Source organism: Halichoerus grypus, chromosome 8, assembly GCF_964656455.1.
Source record: "Halichoerus grypus chromosome 8, mHalGry1.hap1.1, whole genome shotgun sequence".
Lineage (NCBI taxonomy): Eukaryota > Metazoa > Chordata > Mammalia > Carnivora > Phocidae > Halichoerus > Halichoerus grypus.
The window spans coordinates 43,020,358-43,036,918 of NC_135719.1; the positions used below are offsets into that span (position 1 = coordinate 43,020,358).

At 38.5% G+C, this 16,561-nt stretch overlaps 1 protein-coding gene across 2 annotated transcripts; it reads right to left on the reverse strand.

Annotated features, from left to right (window-relative positions):
* Positions 1-1,377: 1,377 nt before the first annotated feature.
* Positions 1,378-16,444, reverse strand: SENP8 (SUMO peptidase family member, NEDD8 specific). Of its 2 annotated transcripts, none has more exons than XM_036095208.2 (2): positions 16,275-16,444; positions 1,378-3,153 (listed from the first exon to the last, which is right to left on the reverse strand). In XM_036095208.2, exon 2 carries the CDS (start codon positions 3,071-3,073, stop codon positions 2,435-2,437), a length of 639 nt encoding a protein of 212 aa, XP_035951101.1. In that variant the 5' UTR covers positions 3,074-3,153; positions 16,275-16,444; the 3' UTR covers positions 1,378-2,434. The 2 variants fall into 2 exon arrangements, with proteins under 2 accessions (XP_035951101.1, XP_035951100.1); XM_036095207.2 differs by having other exon boundaries at positions 1,378-3,109; positions 16,275-16,443.
* Positions 16,445-16,561: the final 117 nt, after the last annotated feature.

The following is a 16,561-nucleotide window of genomic DNA, read 5'->3' on the forward strand; positions in this document are numbered from 1 at the left end:
AATTCCATGAGACACAGGTTGGATAAGTCTGAATATAGTATGGAGCAATACTTCCGGGTATTTGAAAGCAGGGAAGTTCAGTATAATTGCTCAATCCAATTCTGAAAAACCTGCTTTCCTTTTGAATATTCTGAAGCTGAGTTTTGCAGACTGGATTCTTCTGACTCTAAGAGAAGAGGAAACACAGTACCACAGAAGAGCTTTTCCCAATTTTGTATCGCATAGCATCAAAAGTGTATGGTCAAGCAAGTGCATAACCTATGGCCATTATAGTACCTAGGGAAATATTACAAGTATGGGGCGCCTGGGTGGCTCAGTCGTTAAGCGTCTGCCTTCGGCTCAGGTCATGATCCCAGGGTCCTGGGATTGAGCCCCGCATCGGGCTCCCTGCTCCGCGGGGAGCCTGCTTCTTCCTCTCCCACTCCCCCTGCTCGTGTTCCCTCTCTCGCTGTGTCTCTCTGTCAAATAAATAAATAAAATCTTTAAAAAAAAAAAAAAAGAAATATTACAAGTAAACTCTTAAAGTCTCCTGTCATTTACAATGCTAACACTTACAAATGGCATACTCAAAAATTGTATAGAAGACTAATCTGTGGTACAGTCCAACCATGTTATGTATTTGGAAAAGGAAACCTTAGATTTTATCTTTTTTTCTTTTTTAAAGACTTTGCTAGTTTAGTTAAAAAAAATAACGACTTTTAGGGAGTCAGGAAAATTGCTCTCATATGGATTGACTTGTAAGAGGGAGATGATCTGACATTTAAACAGATATACTTTGCTTTATCAGAACAAATTTTCCCAGAGAGCCTTTGAGTCTTTCATAATCCAGATACCTAAGTTAACAGTTACTGAAATGATATTGCCTTCTTATCTTTATCTACAGTTAATGGCCTCAGTTGTCACTCCTCTTGCTGTCCTTCTCTCCCCCATTTCACCTCTATGGCTGATTGCTAGTTCCTAATATTTTATTTTCCTGCTCCCATTTTTATTAGGTCTCTTTTTTATCCAAAACATACTGACTTGAAATGGAAACTTTTTTGTAGCTTTCTCAGACTTTCAGTTTCAACTCATGTTCACTCAGCTTGCTATGTAACCTATATTACTTACACTGTGTTTTCCCTCCCTGCCTAAAAGGAACTGAGTTACTGCCTTTGCGGTTACTGAGTGGTGAGGTTATTTTGGGCCATGAGGGCTGGGGGCAAAGGTAGGCTGGGGAGGGAGGTGAAATAAATTTCACAGCTGAAACTAATCTTTGGTTTTCAAGCCTCATGTGCATTGCCATCTAATTCTTGTTAGGAGTAGAATTAATTAATGTGTGTACCCAACATATCATCTAGTTGTTAACTATCTGAAACTCAGAAAAAAACACATAAATGATTTAGGAGGGATGGCATTTCTTTTTATTCTTGGTTCCATATTTAAAAAATAACATCGTCTGCATTTTGAATTAAGTGGAAGGGTTGAGAAAGGTCACTTTTTCTGCTTTATAATCGCAAAAACAAACCAACTTTTAGTCTGCAAGTTTTAGATACAAAAATAGCCCTGATATCACCATGACATAACTGAAAACAATTCTGCCAGATTACAGATAGAGAGGAAAGGAAAAACTATGACTATCAGAAAGCAGCAATATTAGAAATTAACAGGTAACTTTGGGAAGTTATCAGCTACGAGTTTTAAAACCACAGAACTTTGGATATAAGGAAGGAGTGTATGCACGGCTAACAGACAAAGTGAAGAAAAGCCGCTACCAATGCAGAGCAGCAAGTCGACCCATTCACTGAGTGAACTAAAAGGTCTAACAGCCATATATTTTAATGAAGTTATTCAAGATCCCCCCTTTCTTAAAGCAGTCCAGGAATCAGATGGGGGAAGATGGGCTAACATCATCTTTATCAAATATCTGCAAAGGTTACAAAGATAGCCAGGAAAGCCTCTGCATGGTGAATGGAAGAGATCCCACAGAAACGAGTATTTGATTCTAATATTTAGATCTTGAATTAGGTTAGATCTTGACCTGCTTCTAGCCAGTTGATCTCTGTGCAATACGTTGATTCTTCTATAACGTTCTTCGTGCATTCCTCTAGATTTCACGTATACTTGATTTCTTTAAAGATCATTGCTTTTCCTCTGGAATAAGCCAATGTGGATAAGGGAGACAAAAAGGGAATTAATAAATGTTAAGATAGCGTGGTTTTAAGGTTTTGATACATAACTTGAAGAAATTGTCACATTGCACACTGCTCTCAAGTTAGGGTTAAAGTGAAACTTTCCATTTGGATAATGCAGAGGATGACATTCTTCCAGGGAAAAATAAGAACACTAAGCTTCCCTCTACTAGGCAGCTTCCTTCAGGCACTGAGACTGCAGCCATCCAATAAATGGGGATGGGCAGAAAGAAGAGACTTCAAAAGTCACAGATACAGTTTGATAGCTAATTTTTGGCAAGTCTGGCAATGAGAGCTTTCCATTCTCCTCTTTTCTTTGTGATGTATGTAGGAGTGAGTAGCTGCAATAGTGATTCTGGCTGTTGCCTAAAGAAGTTCTGACACAAGGCCTCAGTGTTACAAATCACATACATCCCACAGTCATAGCTGTTTTGTTGAGCAGGGGCTTTCTCTTCCACAAAGGCCAGTTTGTCTCCTTTTCTGCCTAAGAAAGCTTCCAGTTTCTCCGCTACCTGCTTTGCATGGACTGAGTTGCTTCTGCTATGGGAATCATAGTGAAAAAAGCTATTTTTATCTTGGACATAAACCAACAAACTCCAATGGGTTCCCCCAGCTGCCTCGTTGGAATTATCATTGATGGCTAAAAATACAACTCTCTTGTTGGGGAGGTCCAGGGGTTCAAGGAACATGGCAATCTCTGCTCGGTTGCTAGTGCACTTGATGAACTGGGTAACTTCGGGGCTGATGAAGCAGACATGGTCAGAACAGTCATGAAACTGACTGTTGGCAAAGTACTCAAAGGCAAATCCAATGATATGGTCATTGAGCCAGCTTGGAGGATCCAACAGTGAGACATCTGATTGCCGCAGTAGACTGTCCATATAACTCAAGACTACGGGGTCCATCTTGTACTGACCAGGGTTGATTAGAAATTCCAGAAGCTGAAGGAGAGGCAGAAGATAATATATACTGTTGAATATGATACCTGGGTATAAAATGAGGGTCATAAATAGGAGCTACTCTTACAGGGTTTTGGTAAATATTAAATATAATTGTAAAATGTTCAGCAACAATACCTGGCTAAGAGTAAACATTCAAGAGACCCTAACTTATGTGCTATATGTTAACAGTTAGAATGAAAACTTTGGAAACATTTCATGCTGAAACAATAAGCATGAATTTTTAATTTCCTCTTTAGATGCACAGTTTCGTTAAAATTATAACAAACATTTATGAAACTTCCTAGCATTAACCATATACTTATTTGGCCCTTTATGCATGATAATAACGGCAAATTATTTTTACATTAAAGTGAATTTTCAAAGAGTCTAAAGAAAAATGCTGCTCATTAACAAAGGAAATAGTTTCCATTTCAACATTAATTTTCAAGAGATAAGATAAAAATACTGCTTCCTCATTCCATAATGGAAAGTGACAGTGATTACAGTTGTAGTTAAAAGGAACCACAATTTCAAGAACAGAAAATTGTGAGAGTAACACAAATAAAAAACATTCCTGGTTCCGCCTGAGTTGTGAGCATGAGTGATATAATATGTCCTAGTCCACTTCCCATCTTTAACCTCAAGTGATAAGATAAAGACTATGTAATGTTTATAAGTTAGGGGGCACCTGGGTGGCTCAGGTGGTTAAGCATCTGCCGTCGGCTCAGGTCATGATCTCCAGGTCCTGGGACAGAGCCCCGCATCAGGGTGCCAGCTCAACAGGGAGCCTGCTTCACCCTCTCCCCTTCCCCTTGCTTGTGCTCTCTCCCTCTCAAATAATAAGTAAATCTTTAAAAAATATATATAAGTTAGATTTTTTTTTGTAAATTGAAAGGTAGTTAGGCACAGGAATCAAGAGACCTGGATCTAGCCCCAGTCCTACCACAAAATTTAAATGATTTTGTCCTTGCTTTTGTTGTCTGTAAAAAGGGTATACATTTGCTTTACATGCCTTAGTGAATTGTAGAAAAGGCCAAATAGTTTTACTTGAAGGTATTAAAATATAAAATGTTGTACTAATAGTATTTATATTATTAATTGAATTAGTAAGGTGATCAGAAAATCTAGATAGCACTCCACACCAATGGAAGGAAATGAGGTTTGGAAACAAACATCTATTCCTATTATCTTGTCCAAACAAAATGACTAATTTAGAGTAGAGCAAGACAAATTATATGGTAAGATTAATACACTTATGATCACCCAAGGTAAGGTGCTAACAAAGACAAGAAGTCTGATCAGTGTGGAAGGTAACAATATTTGAGCAAAAGAGAGTTAACTGCTATTCATGACCTGGCAGCATTACAACATCACTACAGATCACAAAGCAATAAACAGTCACATGCAGATACAGTACAAAACAAAGCATATTGTAAGAAAATGTAACCATTTCTGTGAAAGACTGGGCTAGAATAATCAATTTAATCAATTCTCCCCATTAGACCAGGTTTCTACTACTTGATTACACTACTAAAATAATAAAATTTTGTGGCACAACCATTTTCCTGTGATTAAAACCCTGTGAAAACTATACAGAAAAATAAATATACCCCTCAAGAGAAAAAGCCTAAAGTAAATGAGGTAACTAAGAAGCACCAAAAATGGTTTTATGTGCATACAGTATATCATAATCTGAACTATTTCAGAAACAATAGAAGGCTGTTTACGAGAAAATATATATATACATATTAATATAGATATACAAAATTAGATGGCATGAATTAAGATTTTCTTAAGAGAGAATAACTTCAGCAGAGACATAAACTAGAGCCAGGAACAAAGTTAACGAGGCATAGAGCACATTTGCTATGGGTGGGCCACAAATCTGGCTGTAAGCTTTTTGGCAGCTAACCAGAGAGCGTTAAGTTAAACATTCACAATGTCCATAAGGTAAAAACAAAGCAATTGCTCAGAAGAGATAAAAGCATTCTTTGTATTAAGCTTCGACAGTTCTCTTTCAAGAAATTTTCATAAAAGACACAGTGTCTCATAATGAATAATGTCCCACAATATTTTTATAATAGATGAAGTAGTTTCAGAGGATTGTTTCTTATAATGATCCTTCATATCCAGCCTGATGGCAAATGAATAAACAGCAATCTAGTAAAAGCAAGTCTATGGAGGCTAGGTACTCAGCTTGCTGCTGATCTGACTTAAGAGTAAATGAATATGAAAAGGTAATGACTGCTTGTGCATCAAGCAAGTCTCCCTCAATCTCTCCCCCATGCTTTCAATGAATACTATGTAGTGGTAAGTGCCAGATTGTACTGCCTGGCAAATACTTGGAGACCTACTTACTCTCTATGCTGTCAGCTGAAATCAGACCCACATCTTAACAGCCAAACCAACTAGGGATAGAAGTCTACAAGGAGAAGAGTGCCTGAAGAGACAGGCATCTCATCTTGGAGGGAGTGACCGAAGTGGCCAAGATTTCCTTCAGAAAAGCTGTAGTGTTTTGTTTGACTTTGAAAATACCCAAAATACAGACAATGGGTCAATCAAGGATCTGGCTCTACTCCACTGGATGGAATGATTACACGACTGCAATAGTTTAACCCCAACAATCCTAAAGCAAATGGAACCAAACTAGCCTTTGGCCAAACCATCATTAGCCAAGAAAAACTCTAAACTTCACATCTGAAGACTTGAATTTTAGACTCAGTTCTGTTACTCATTGGCCATATGATCATAAATAAACTACTTAATTTCTTTAAGCCTCAGTATCCTCTTCTGTAAAGTGACAATATTAATACATGACCTTTATCACAGAGTATTTGTGAATATAAAATGAAGAAACATTGATAATGAAGATTTTTCAAAATATAACATAAAGTAGTATTTCCAGACATCCATTGTGTCATGAAGAAATTTATATCCCAATAACTGGTAACTGTAATGTATTTCATTTAACAAATGTTTATTGAGGGTGCCTGGGTGGCTCAGTCGTTAAGCGTCTGCTTCAGCTCAGGTCATAGTCCCGGGGTCCTGGGGTCGAGCCCCACATTGGGCTCCCTGCTCAGCAGGGAGCCTGCTTCTCCCTCTCCCACTCCCCCTACTTGTGCTCGCTCGCTCTCGCTGTGTCTCTCCCTGTCAAATAAATAAATAAAATCTTTAAAAAAAACCCACAAAAAACAAAAACAAAAACAAATGTTTATTGAGTGTTTCCTCAGTGCTAGGGGTTGGAAATACAGAATGGGAATGAAATAGTCATAGTTCCTACTCTCATTGAGCTTAAGCCTATTATGTTACAATGAAGACATTGTAAATATACAGTTCTTTTAGTCAATAAACACCTACCAAGAACCTAATATTTTTTTTAAAAGATTTTATTGAGAGAGAGAGAGACACACAGAGACAGAGATCATGAGTGGGGGGGAGTGGCAGAGGGAGAAGCAGACCCCCGCTGAGCCGGGAGCCTGATGTGGGACTTGATCCCAGGACCCTGGGATCATGACCTGAGCCGAAGGCAGACGCTTAACCTACTGAGCCACCCAGGCACCCCTGAGTACCTAATATTAGCTATTGTGGGAGATACCAAGATGTACAAGGTGGCTTATAGTCAATGAGATAAGAAACCCACAAGGGGCAGAAATAAAATGTATGGGAATTCAGAATAGGGAACAATCACTCCTGGCTAAGAGGGTGAAAGGGAAAGAGAGCTGAGATCAGGAATGACTTCAAGGAGAAAGTGACATGAGTGGGCTCTTGAAAGGCAGGTAGAGTTGGATGCATGGAGAAGGGCATTAAGAAGGTGAGAGAGGCAAGGGAAGTGCCTTTAGAAGGGTGGTCCAGTCTGGCTGGAATGAAGTAAGAGTAAGGGTACATGTGAGGGTAGAGGAAGATTATTAGAAACTAAATGGTAACAGACTGAAGTCCAGGTGAAAGAGTTTGGAATTTATATTGGAGGAAATGGGAAGCCATTATGGCAAGGCTGGTGCTTTAGGAAGTTTACTAATTCAGCCATGGTATATAGGATTAATTGGTAGGGAGAGAATTTGGAGGAAGAGATCAAGTAGATTTTTATTGAAAGTAAAGGTATAGGGGTGCCTGGGTGGTTCAATCGTTAAGCGTCTGCTTTCGGCTCAGGTCCTGATCCTGGGGTCCTGGGATGGAGTCCCACATCGGGCTCCCTGCTCAGCAGGAAGCCTGCTTCTCCCTCTCCTACTCCCCCTGCTTGTGTTACCTCTCTCGCTGTGTCTCTGTCAAATAGATAAATAAAATCTTAAAAAAAAAAAAAAAGTGAAGGTATAGGAGGAAATGACCTAAATCAGGGGAAATGGTAGTAGAAATGGGGAGGCAAGGAGGAAAAGGTACTGTAGACAGAGACTCAGGAAGTGATCAGAGAATAGTAGATAAGAGAGAATTAGGAAATGGTCTGTGGGTTTTAGTTGGGGTGACTGAAAGGATGATGATCCCATTATTAATGGGGTAGGGAAAAGGGAGACAGAAAGGGACCTAGCAAAAGAACCAAGAACCATCTAGAACCATCCTAGGGATATTTCCTTTCTATATAGTGAGCACTGTGCTTGGCGTATCTGAGGTACAATAAATGTCTGCCAGATGACTGAAACATTTCAAAAAAGGAGTCAGAACATAGAATAGGGAAAATAAGATAAATAAGGCCTCTTAAGATGTTTGTATTGTCTTTCACATCCCCATTTTTGCTTTGGTTTTGTGTTTTTTCTGTTCTCCTCTGTTAATAGTAAATAAGACCTATGTACTTGGTCTTGGTGGATGGTAAGGAATACTGGGGGGTGAACTGGGGAGACAATAACCTCCTAATTCTATTTGTAAAGTCCTACAAATTATATTATAGTTCTATATTTTGGGGTTAGGAGACTTTGGGTCCAGGCTCTGACTTTGCCACTTGCCTATCTATGTGACTCTGGGCAAGTTATTTATTCTCTTTCTGAGCCTCATTTTCCTCATCTGTAAAATGAGGTAATAAAAACACCTGCCTCACAGGGTTGTTACACAAAATACAAACATGAGTAAAAACACTCAGCATGGGGACACCTGGGTGGCTCATTTGGTTAAGCATCTGCCTTTGGCTCAGGTCATGATTCCAGGGTCCTGGGATCAAGCCCCACATTGGGTTCCCTGCTCAGCGGGGAGCCTGCTTCTCCCTCTGCCTGTGGCTCCCCCTGCTTGTGCTCTCTCTCTGACAAATAAATAAAATCTTAAAAATAAAAACAAACCACAACACTCAGCATGTCGTCTGACATACAGCAGGCTCTCAAAAAGAGTTTTCTTCCTTGCTCCCTATTATTTGGGGTGGTAATAATGGGACTTAGAAATTTCTTTTTTTTTTTTTTTATAATTTATTTATTTGAGAGAGAGAGGGAACACAAACAAGGGGAGTGTGAGAGGGAGAAGCAGGCTTCCCGCAGAGCAGGGAGCCCGATGTGGGGCTCGATCCCAGGACCCTGTGATCATGACCTGAGCAGAAGGCAGACGCTTAATGGCTGAGCCACCCAGGAGCCCCTCTTTTTTTTTTTTTTTAAAGATTTTATTTATTTGAGAGAGAGAGAGAGAGAACAAGCAGGGGGAGTGGCAGGCAGAGGGAGAGGGAGAAGCAGGGTCCCTGTGGAGCAGGGAACTTGACACGGGGCTCGATCCCAGGACCCTGGGATCATGACCTGAGCTGAAGGCAGACGCTTAACCGACTGAGCCACCCAGACACCCCAGAAATTTCTTGAAAATAAAGCATGTTCGTTTTTTTTATAAAGCCACAAAGTCATAAAGGATAGACCTAGCTAGGGCATGACTCTGCTCTGTCCTTTACCTTTGGCATAAGAAGAGTGAATGCTAACTCCAGAGAAAATTGTTCTCTCCACTGAGTGAAGCAATGATGTTAATGTGTTGTCAGTATACACAAGCCCTGCAATTACAGTTTATCTTCCAACTTCTGTAGCTAAATGAAGCTAATATTGAAACCATAACATAGAATATTTCCTAAACAAAGGCTTAATTTTTTTAAAAAGGGACTACTTTTTCATATTAATCTTAAAATCCTTAAACCCAAGCATATTGTTTGAATATTTGTTATAAAAAATAAGGTAATTACATAAAAGGTAATAAAAACTACCTTAAAGGGAAAATTTATAATTCAATAGGAGCCAACCTGATTACCTGCTGATATAAGTAAGGAAAGAAGCTGCTGGTTCAGTAGAAAAAAACACTAGGTTGGGAGTCAGTTTCAATGAACTATGTTCTGAAGGAGTGCTGTCCAATAGTATTTTTGGCGATTATGGAAATGTTCCTTATTGGCAATGTCCAAAACAGTAGTCACTTGCCACCTGTGGCTATCAAGCACTTGAAATGTGGCTAGTGTGAACTGAATATTAAATTTTAATTAACTTAAATTTAAATATCTACATGTGGCTATTGGCTATTATTTTGGACAGTACAGTTCCACAGATTTCATAGGTATTTCTTGAAAGAAAAAAAATAAAATTATATGGTTAAATAAGTTAGGGAAATGCTGCATCCTAAAACTCCTTATTGGAGATTCATAACGCACACAAGCATATTAGAGGCTAGAAGTTCTGCAATAAAGAAAGGTAACTTTTCTTGGTCTTATTTTTTTCCCAAACTCATTTGACCATGAGACACCTTTTTTTTTTTTTTAACAGAATTCTATTGACACCTAACTGTCTGTAGTGAAGTTTGGAATATGCTTGCTGAGTTATTTAATAAATGGCATTGAGACGAACTGTTAAACATTTGATAAAAAAAGAAGTTAGATCTCTAACTCATACCTTATATCAAATTATATTTTAGGTGGAATAAAATTTAAATGTTAAGAAAGGAAACAAAAATATTAGAAGAAAATGGAGCTTAATACATTTATGTGACTGGCCAATAAACACATGTAAAGAAACTCAACACCTCACTAGTAATCAAAAGAAATCAAGTTGAAGCAAGATTTCATTTTTTATCTATCAAATCAGCAAAGATGAGGAAAACTGATAATAACCAGCATTGCTGAGAGACCATGGAAAACAGGCATTCTCATTCTTTATAGGAATATAAACAAATGCAAGCTTTTTGAAGGGTAATTTGCCATTATATTTTAATTCTTAAGAAATGTCTACATGTAGGTATTAAACTTTCAGAAATTTATTTTAAGGGAAACATTAAGGATGTGTGCAAAAATTTAACAAGAATGTTCATCACAGCAGTGTTTATAAAAGAAAAACTGAAAGAATCTGAAAGTTCAAAAGAGGACTGGTAAATTTAAATAACAGGCTTTCACACAATGAAATGTTTTCAGCCATTAAAAAATAAAGTTGTAGATACAAATTTATTGACATAGATATTCATAATAGGCTATGAAAAGAAAGTTTATATAAAAATTTGTACAAGAATAACAGACACAAAAATAATCAAGAATGATAGCCATTCAAAGTTTAAATATAATTTTAAAAAGAGAATTATTAGTACTTCTTAACTTTTTTCCTTCTACCTTTTGATACCGTCTGCTTTATTTTTTCACCCCTTCTTTTTATAATGAGCACATAACCAGTAAATACAGCTATTTCCATTCAGGAAAAAAAAAGATATACCACCTCCCACTCTTACACTGACCTAAAATATGTCTGTTTCTTCAATTCACTGGTCTCACTTCTGTCCTCTGGAAAAAAACAGAGAAAGTCTAATTTCTCTTCTATAACCCTTCAAACACAAAGATGTAAAATTAATCTTTTTACTAAAATTAGATTATGTCCAACTTCTAATGTATGACTCCATTTGCGATTTCACAAAAAGAATAAAATCCAAGACCAAATGTGCTTTTCATGGCAGCATAAGCAGAAATATTTTCAGGAAGGAAGTTCAAACTTTTTTTTTTTTTTTTGGTTTCAATTTCCTCCTATTAAACATTTCCTTTTAATGCTAGCTTAAACCATCCAAAGATTTGTATAAAGTGGAATGTAAAAATTACCATTAAGATTTATATATCCCTCTTGAGGGCAGAGATTATTAGATTTTACTCATCCCTGTTTTCTTTAGTGCTTGACAAACTGGAGAAATTTTAATAAATGTTTTTCCTGAACAAAATACAGAAGTAAAATACATTTTGAAAAACTCTTAAAAACACAAAATTGTTATAAACATAGGAAGATCTCTCAATTTCATAGATTATTTATAAATTTGAACAACAGTCCTCTGACATCAATATTTTACAAGTAGAGGAATTCAGCTCTCAAAGTAGAAAAACTACTTGGTATGATGATGATGCCTGTTAACTCTTACTACCATAAATTCCATTTGGTCCTGCCTTGGGCCAGGGAGATAAAACAGGTGGCTTTTTAGGATTTCTTCTAGAATCAAGGTTCTCTATTTACTGCTCTGTTATTAGGTATGACTATCAAGGGCTAAGGTGTCATTGACCATGAAAAGAATTTTATTCTCAGTCTATCATTTCTAACTCAAAGTTTCCATCTATAATTGTACATTTTTTTTTCCTTCATATATACCTGATGTAAACACCAGCCTTTTCTTAAACTGTGCTTTGCTGATAATCTTCTGAGAAATGACTTTATACAATTGCAAAATTTAAAATACCTGGGGTTGTTAGGACAGTGTGTGGGGAGGCCAATAGGTTCAATGAGAGGTCTCAGTAAGACTATATTTTAAAAGGAGTGGACAGATTTTTATCATATGCATTATCAAATTAAAGCTAATAAGGTGTGATCAAGCTAAAGTTATAATCTGCCTGATTTCATAAATAACCACTGTATTCAGCACACAGTAGCTGTATGCAAACATAGTTTGAAAGAGTATGAAAAATCCATCATCTTTTAATCTTATTTGTCCTGTAGATTTCAAAGCCTGGTAAATCATTTTTTCATAAATAGTTAAGAGGTAAACTGTTATTACAAACTCCTAATTATTGGGTTTCAAAAACATGGTTGGCACATAGTAGGGGTTCAATAAATATTTAACGAATGAATGAAAGAATGAATTTATGTTTACCGTATTGTGGTCACAGGAAAACGAGATCTGAAGTGGCCCAATTATACATAAGGAATTTTCTGTTGTAGCAATTTGTCTTTAAATGTTAACTAACACAAATATTTGTGAGTTATCTGACCAAGCTTGAATTATATATTATTCAGCAGGGCTAAACATTTCTAGCAACTATTTATTTTAGCTGCTAATGTAAACTGCCAAGTTGCTACAACAAATAGTAGTGAGAATATTAGAGCCAACTAAGGCCCCAAATCCCCAAGCTATTGTTTTGAAGGAATTGAACCTACCACAGTACTCGGACAGAGTACTTATGTATTTATTCATTGGCCATAGGGAAGGAAGGCCTCAAGTTTTTTTTTTTAAGATTCTGTTTATTTATTTGAGAGACAGAGATAGGACAGAGATAGTGAGAGAGAGCACAAGCGGGGAGGAGAGGGAGAAGTAGGCTCCCCCATGAGTAGGGAGCCCAATGTGGGGCTCAATCCCAGGTCATGACCTGAGCCGAAGGCAGACGCTTAACCGACTGAGCCACCCAGGCGCCCCAGAAGGCCTCAAGTTTTTAAACCTATAATTTAGATGCTCAAAAATAATAATTGTAATTGGGACAATTTTTTTTTTTTCAGTTTCAGGACTGTGTTCTAGTGCTTTTCTAACAGATGAAGGTGTGGAAGGGGTAGCCATTTAATTGGAAGCCAGAGAAAGGAAATTTCAGAGATCTTTTGTAAGTAATATTCTTAAAAAGCTTCGTAAGTTTCAAGTATTCTTGCTGCAGACAGACCTGTTTCCCCATTCCCCTAAAAAGGAGATAGACGAACCCCAATCTCTATATAAACTTGATTCTCAGTCTGTATTGAACCACAGCACTACCCAAATGGTCTCCAATAGTTAGATGGACAAAATCAGTATAGGCTAGTCATGCTGAAGAAGGTAGTCTCTCAGAGAAACTGATTCAGAAAGTTAACTTGACATTACTTATTTGGATTAGTAATACCTGGACCCCATAATTAATGTTTTGAATATGTTTAAAGCATACAAGTTGGGCACTAGCTGGAATTTGGGCAGTAAGTTTTGCATAGTCTGGTATTAATCAGTTTCTAAAGAGATGGGTTATCTGGGCTTTGAGGACTTCTTTTTTGTTTGCTAATGCATTTTACTCATCCAAGAGGTTTAAGGAATTGACAAAGAGACAGCAAACTTGACCTTAAAAAGTCAGAAATATAGGACTTACAGGTGTAGATGGAATTTAACCAAGAAAGGCTTTAGCAACACCTGGGAACCTATATCTATGGTAAAGCCATTGCCCGTGTAAAATGCTAATTGACCTCCACACTAGTGTGTACATCTCTATTGAAAGGTATGTGATTTAGACCAATTTATGTTTCTTTAGACTAGTCAGTCACACTGGGGAAACAAAGTAACTTAGCAGACCCTTTAGAGATCACTTTATAGTAAAATTTAGTTAAAAAAATTTTAATTATTTATTGGTCCAGACTCTTCATTCCTATCTTCTCTTTTCACAATCCAATCTACACATTACTGCTAGATTAATTTTTCAAACGAACTCTAATTACATTATTCTACTCCAAAAATTTTAACATCTTCATTATCTACCAAATTAAGTATAAATTATACCCTGGCATTCAATGATTTCCACAAAAAGAGCCCCAACATATCTTTCCCAATTTATTTCCTAGTACTGCTCCTGCATATATAGCCACAAGCCCAATACTCCTGTAGGCCCAAATTACTAGGCAACAATGGATTAGTACTGGTTGCTGCCCTTAGGTACAAAAGGAGAATAGCCAGTTCCCTACTCCCACAGAGAGGCTGGGAGGTGAACACTACGGCAGTACCTTCTGAAACACAGATCTGATCTGTCATGCCCTTGCTTAAAACCATTATAGTCAGCTTTTTATAAATCTACAGTCCATGGGCCAGGATGTAGTTAGAATTAAAGGTTCCATGAACTTGGACTGGGAAAAAATTGCACCTTGATTTTTGATAATATCTAACTGAAATTTAGCATTTTCTTCAGTAAATATAGGCAATGATCCATAGTAGTATTAGCAGTCCCTATACCTTTGTCCACCAATAGAAATATATTTTCATATCACACTGAAGTTGTACAGGTATCTCAAAATATAATTTCTACTCATCACTATTTTGAAATTACTTGCTGCCAGGTGTTATTTAACGCATAAAGAGGCACATACATAACTACATCATGCGCCTGTTTTTTAATATTTTTAAAACTTTCAATAAAATTGATATTGTTTCTATGTATTTTATTTTCACATTTAAAAACATTCTGAGATAGGGCCCACAGGACAGGCTGCCAAAGAAGTCCATGGTGTAAAAAAAGGTTATTTTATTTTTATCTTTGTTTTTTATACCTATTAATTGCTTATAGTAGATAATCTAAACACTTCAGCATGGAATTCAAGGCTCCTCATAATCTGTTCACACCCACTTTATCATCTTTATCTCTGCCCCACCCCTACTCTCCATATTAAGCCCTAGTCATAACAGACAACAGTAACTCACTCTTATCTGGAGGCTGATAGACAAGTTTTTGGATTAGCCCTAGTTAATAAACGGTAGCCATGCACTGGCTTTGCCTTTGCCTTACAGAGACCTCTCTGCCTGCCAAGTGAATTGTTCTTTTAAAAGGTTTGTTTTCCCTAATAGTATGAGATCTTAATAGGGCCATATCTTAACTGTCTTTATATATCTCTTTCCTAACTTAAATGATTGCTGAATAACAGAAGACAGATTCTAAATTGGCAAGGCACTGTATGCAGTAATCTCTAGGGGAGTAAAGTTAGTCTTTGCATCTCAAATTGACTTAGCTCTTTTTGGGGACAGAAATGAAGATGCCCTTGATTGAGCCCTAAGGCTAGATCCCCAGCTGATAGATGCTGGATGGTAGGGAAAGGGAAAGAGAGCCCTGAGATGGACTTAAGATTGAAGGATGGAAGTGTGCTGAAGAGAAAGGCAGAAATGACACCTTTCCCATTGCCCGGAGTAGTTATCCAAAACTTCCATCACTCTGCTCAAGCTTCTCATTCCATCCCCAACTCTCTCATCAAGTGACTTCCATCTTAATGTTACAGAGCCAACGCCATCAACTTCCTGCCCTTCCTTACTTCGATCCTTTCCTTTCCTCTAGTGGTTCTCAACCCTCAGCGCACCTCAGGATCTTTAAAAAATACTGATGCCTGAGCCCTTAACTCCAGAGTTTAATTGGAACAACATTGGTTTTATTAAAAAACAACAATAACAAAACAAAAAACAACTTCTCAGGTTATTCTAACGTGCACACAAGGTTGAGTTCCACTAGTGCTCTAGACGCTATAAATTAGCCACCTTCATCCATGAATTGTCCACTCCTGGGTTCCATGGTACACTTTTATGCCTAAGTCTCCCATCTTTAAAGAAAACATTCTTTCGGCCCACATTCTCGCCCCTCATCTCTCTCACCCTTTACAACGATGCTTCTTTAAAGGGTAATCTACACCTATGGGCTCCACCAACTCTACTCCTCTAACTTTTTACTCTTACAGTCAATACTGTCATATGCTTTTGCACCCGTCATTCCCTCTGCTTCTATCTCCTCTCATATTTCCCGACCAGCTACTGCTCACTAGCCTTTTAACACAAGTTAGGAGTGACTCAAAGGTCACCTTGGAAAGGGTTTCCCCCAGTCCCTCCACACAATCAGGGGCCCCTCTTCTATGCTCAGAGGGTCCTGTGCTTTTTTTCTGTCATACTTTTACTTTATTACTACTGCGGATTCTCTCAACGTCTCCCACATAACACCGCACTTCAGAAGACTGAAATTGCTTCATTTGCTTTTGACTTCCTAGAGTCTAAAGCACGAGAAAGCACTCTGTGAAAAGTCTGAGGAATGAATGGAAAGTCAGACTAGGAAACGGAGGTCGGGGGCGGGGAAACGCGGGGAGAGAGGGCGTGTGTGTGGGAAGGGGCGGGGGCTAAGAGGGGCGGCGCTGAGAACCCTGCACCAGAACTGGGGAGGGGGCAAGGATATGCTAAGTTTGAGAGGGCTAAAAAGCGGCTCCCTGACGGGACAGACCGCCCGACCAACCGAAGTAGGGAGGCGGCTTCTTACCTGCCTCGGGCCTCACCACCCCAACCAGCCTTCAGGCACCTCTGTATTGGCCGGAAAGCGAGAGCTACAGTCGCAAACCCAGAGTTTTCTACCCCAACCTTGCGACATTCCTCTCCAGTGGGAGTGAGAATCTGAGGCACGGTTCCGAGCTCTGCCGTAAGGTGAGGAAGAAAAGTTTGGGCGGGGCCGCCTGGGGCGGACGAATGGGGCGTGCCCGCGCAAGCGCCTGAGGTACTCTCTGGCGGCGTCACGTGCGGGGGCCGGGCCGGCAGGCTGGCCGGCCCGGG